This window comes from Alosa sapidissima, chromosome 7 (assembly GCF_018492685.1).
Source record: "Alosa sapidissima isolate fAloSap1 chromosome 7, fAloSap1.pri, whole genome shotgun sequence".
Lineage (NCBI taxonomy): Eukaryota > Metazoa > Chordata > Actinopteri > Clupeiformes > Clupeidae > Alosa > Alosa sapidissima.
In genome coordinates, this window is record NC_055963.1 from 2557501 (window position 1) to 2562500 (window position 5000).

At 43.6% G+C, this 5000-nt stretch overlaps 1 protein-coding gene and 1 long non-coding RNA gene across 3 annotated transcripts in view; one reads left to right on the top strand and one right to left on the bottom strand.

Moving 5' to 3' along the window:
* The window catches only part of cep104 (centrosomal protein 104), a 75793-nt gene that overhangs the window by 60784 nt on the left and 10009 nt on the right, over positions 1-5000 (top strand). For both annotated transcript variants that reach the window (XM_042097482.1, XM_042097483.1), the window contains exons 18-19: positions 2293-2401; positions 4682-4820. In XM_042097482.1, coding sequence (XP_041953416.1) covers positions 2293-2401; positions 4682-4820 — 248 coding nt within the window. The remainder of the gene's footprint in view (positions 1-2292; positions 2402-4681; positions 4821-5000) is intronic.
* The window catches only part of LOC121713145, a 17854-nt gene that overhangs the window by 2500 nt on the left and 10354 nt on the right, over positions 1-5000 (bottom strand). The window lies entirely within an intron of this gene.

The following is a 5000-nucleotide window of genomic DNA, read 5'->3' on the forward strand; positions in this document are numbered from 1 at the left end:
CAAATGTTGCATGACATTGTACAAACAGTATTAAATCAATTTTCTGGTAAATCAAATCAGCATACACACACATGTATATGATCAAATAAAATCACCACACATTGCACAGACAGTATTACATCAATTTTCTGGTAAATCAAATCAGCATACATACACATGTATATGATCAAATAAAATCACCACACATTGCACAAACAGTATTACATCAATTTTCTGGTAAATCAATCAGTATACACACACATGTATTTATGATCAAATAAAATCAGCAGAATGCACTTCTTCCAGGTTCTATTGTGTAATTACTTGTTGCTGGGTAGGGCCTGTATTCGTTTTGGCTCTGTGAAGCACTGTCACCTAATTTTACTTCCTCTTTTTACCTGCCTTGACATTTCAATCTTATGACTTTCAGACAGTCCAGTCTTATGACTTAGTCTCATAATCTTCAGCAAATGTTGCATGATATTGTACAAACAGTATTACATCAATTTTCTGGTCAATCAAATCAGCATACATACAAATGTATATGATCAAATAAAATCACCACACATTCCCAGAGCGCAGGGCAGCGCTAACGTTTCCCAGAGCGCAGGGCAGAGAAGAGGCAGTTGTTAGGGGTGACTGGGATCTCTGGTGATTTTCTTTACTCTGGACTTTACACTCCTGATGTACATGTCCTCTAGGTTGGGTAGTGTGCTCCTGGTGGTACGTCCAGCTGATCTCACTACTCTCTTTAGGCCTTTACGGTCTTGCTGAGTGCTGTTACCATACCAAGCTGTTATATTTCCAGTAATAATATTTTCAATGGTGGCGCTGTAAAAGTTCTTAAGTAATTGCTGAGGGTAGTCTAAAGGACCACATAAACATTAATAATATGATAATGATATCACAACATTCTACAGTAACCTAGCACAAGACAGTAAGTCTTCACAATAGTGGCTGGCTTCCTGTTACTGTTCCATCAAACAAGGTCATCATCTGGTGAACATCACCAATTACAAATTAAGTGAAATGAGTCCTTCTTGCTTGTATCTGTTTTTCAACAGTGTTCATTTGTCAGCAGTGTTAGTGTTGTAACTTATGTTGTCTATTAAGCTCTATGGCGGACTGGTTGTTAGGCACGGATGTTACCGTAGAGTTGTGTTGAACCTGCGCGGTTAAGCCCTGCACACGCCTGGACTCGAACCCGCGATTGGGAGTCGAGCATGCTGACAATGGAGCTAAAAGCCCGGGCTGCTAGCTTTCATGCCAGCACTGCTCTTGAAGCGTTGGGGAGTGAGGTTTACTAACTTTCCACATGACATAACGTTACACCAGCAAAGACCAGCAAGAGCTGCAAGAAGACCAGCTAAAACCAGCTACCAGCATAAGCTGGTTTCTAGCTGTTTCTTTCAGCAGATTACACTGAAAGGAAATTTAGTGCATTTGACATCTAGAGCAGTGGTTCCTAACTTGTCTAGCTACCCACAATTTCCCATCACAAAGTCGCGACCCATATATGTGTTTAGTGTTCAAGCCAACGGATACAGTGAGCTACATGGTAAGACACAAAGTGCCTGTAGACCTACTTGTTAAGAACATGCGAATGTTTGGCATTTGTGAAGTCTTCAACTCTTGATGTCACCTTTCAAAGTACTCGACAGGGTTGACTTTGACAGGGGTGCTTCGTTTCCATGTGGCATGTTAGTTTTGATGGTTGTGCCAGCAATTCACTGCACACCACACAATGGGGTTTCTGTCCTATATTGTCCTCAATTTAAGTGAATCCACATCCTAGCTTACTTCAAATATTCAGGGTCGCAGCCTACTTGCATTTACCGCTAAAATTATGTCTAACATGACCTGTCACATAAACATTGAACATGAACCATGTCCATGGTAATGACTGACATTTGCCACGAATAACGTCTATTAAAATAATGGTCCAATATTAGATCTGATAAGGTGCCATTTTAAATAGTTTTTTTAATGCTGATGATAAGCGATATTTAGAAACAGCCTTGTTTTCAATATTTTAGCATTGTGTGGTTATTGAGCTCATGAGCTTAACGTAGAAGTAAATTGTATTCTGTGTGTGTGTTTTCAGTCTGTGTGTGTGTGTGTGTGTGTTTTCATTCTGTGTATATTCTGTGTGTGTGTGTGTTTTCATTTTGTGTATATCCTGTGTGTGTGTGTGTGTGTGTGTGTTTTCAGTTTGTGTATATTCTGTGTGTGTTTTCATTTTGTGTATATCCTGTGTGTGTGTGTGTGTGTGTGTGTGTGTGTGTGTGTGTGTGTGGGTGTGTGTGTTTTCAGTCTGTGTATATTCTGCGGGGAGAAGGACGAGTCGTTCACAGAGGAGGGTCTGGACCTGCACTACTGGAAGCACTGTCCCATGCTCAAACGCTGTGTCCAGTGCAGACAGGTACACACACACACACACACACACACAGCACTGTCCCATGCTCAAACGCTGTGTCCAGTGCAGACAGGTACACACACACACACACACAGCACTGTCCCATGCTCAAACGCTGTGTCCAGTGCAGACAGGTACACACACACACACACACACAGCACTGTCCCATGCTCAAACGCTGTGTCCAGTGCAGACAGGTACACACACACACACGCACACACACACACACAGCACTGTCCCATGCTCAAACGCTGTGTCCAGTGCAGACACGTACACACACACACACACACACACACACACACACACACACACAGCACTGTCCCATGCTCAAACGCTGTGTCCAGTGCAGACAGGTACACACACACACACACACACACAGCACTGTCCCATGCTCAAACGCTGTGTCCAGTGCAGACAGGTACACACACACACACACACACACACACACTCACACACACACAGCACTGTCCCATGCTCAAACGCTGTGTCCAGTGCAAACAGGTACACACACACACACACACACACACAGCACTGTCCCATGCTCAAACGCTGTGTCCAGTGCAGACAGGTACACACACACACACAGCACTGTCCCATGCTCAAACGCTGTGTCCAGTGCAGACAGGTACACACACACACACAGCACTGTCCCATGCTCAAACGCTGTGTCCAGTGCAGACAGGTACACACACACACACACACACACACACACACACACAGCACTGTCCCATGCTCAAACGCTGTGTCCAGTGCAGACAGGTACACACACACACACACACACAGCACTGTCCCATGCTCAAACGCTGTGTCCAGTGCAGACAGGTACACACACACACACACACAGCACTGTCCCATGCTCAAACGCTGTGTCCAGTGCAGACAGGTACACACACACACACACACACACACACACACACACACACACACACACACACACACACACACACTGGAAGCATTGTCCCATGCTCAAAAGCTGTGTGCAGTGTATGGCTGAAATGATTCATCGAGTTACTCGAATAACTCAATTACAAAAATAAAGCCTCGTTAAATTCCTATGACGCGCACTATATATGCAGGGATCTGATTGTTCCACAAGGACCGTTGTTCAGCAAGGCACACCACTAGCGTGTGATACGTTATGAATTTAGTTGGCGCGATGGCGGAGTCAAGATGTCCATAAATGGCAGAGAATGTGTAAAGTTTTCAAGTAAAGTTTTGGGATCATTACATACTCAAAAAGGAAAAGAACAATCTGAACCAAAAACATCCACTCCATGCTGTTTCACCAAGCGTCGCTGAAACAATCAAAGGATCAATAAAGTATCTATCAATCTATCTATCTACGTAGCCTATTGATGTTCGCTGATTTTAATCGCATACTGTATTTGTAGCGATGTCGTGATATGATGTTTAGCTTTGATGTTTTTAAGTAGTAAACTTCACGTTCAATTGCAAGAGTAGGCTATGCCTAAAAAGAACCCCTTCTTCACATACACACATGCATGCACCCTCATCTTCCCTCAACCGCACGCGTGCACAGACACACAGGTTGCAAGGTTACCATAGCAAATAGGCTCACCCCAGAAATTATTTTTTAGTAGCCTAATGGTAACATTATTTGTTAGTAGCCTAATGGTAAATGCTGCAGGTGTAGAAATCTACATAAAACAGATATTTACTTCTAGATTAGGTCTAGGTTACAGCATTAAACTTGTGCATATTAATACATTAAATTGCTTTCCCTCTTCTCCCTCACAGCACTTCACAACATGGTATAGACAGCTTTGTTCGCCCAGCTCAGTCATGCACAAGAGGCTGCAATTTTATTATTTAATTGTTGGCACTGGCACTTATAAACACTAAATGGGTAAATTGCAATAAATGGGCTTAGTGTTGGAGCCAAATGTTGGAGTTAGAATAAATATATCTGTGCCAATTGCTTGATCATTTTACAGCCACGCCATTTTCGTTTGGCATTATTTGTTTTGGTTGTTTAAAAATGCAAAAAAACAAATGATCTGATTAATCGATCGATAAAGTGCTAGATTAATCGATTACAAAAAGAATCGATAGCTGCAGGTACACACCACACACACACACACACACACACACACACACACACACACACACACACACACACCGCTCATACACACAGTACCTACACAAACACAAACACACACTGCTCACACAAGAAACGCACACACACACATACACACACAGGTCACACATAGGCCTCAGTCAGTAGAAGAGCCGAGTGTTAGTGTGTGTGTTGTGTGTGTCCCTGAGGTGGTGGAGATCTCCAGTCTGACTGACCACCTGCTGACGGAGTGTGAGAGCAGGGGTGTGTTCATGCAATGTGCTCTATGTTCAGAGGCAATACACAAGGACCACCTGGGGGAGCACGCACAGAGCCCCACCTGCAAACGTAAGTGTGTGTGTATGTGTGTGTGTTAGATTGTGTGTGTGTGTGTGTGTTAGAGTGTCTGTGTGTGTGTGTGTGTTAGAGTGTGTGTGTGTGTGTGCGTGTGTGTGTGCCTGTGCGTGTGTGTGCGTGTGTGCGTCTGTGTGTGTGTCTGTGTGTGTCTGTGTCTGTGTGTGTCTGTGT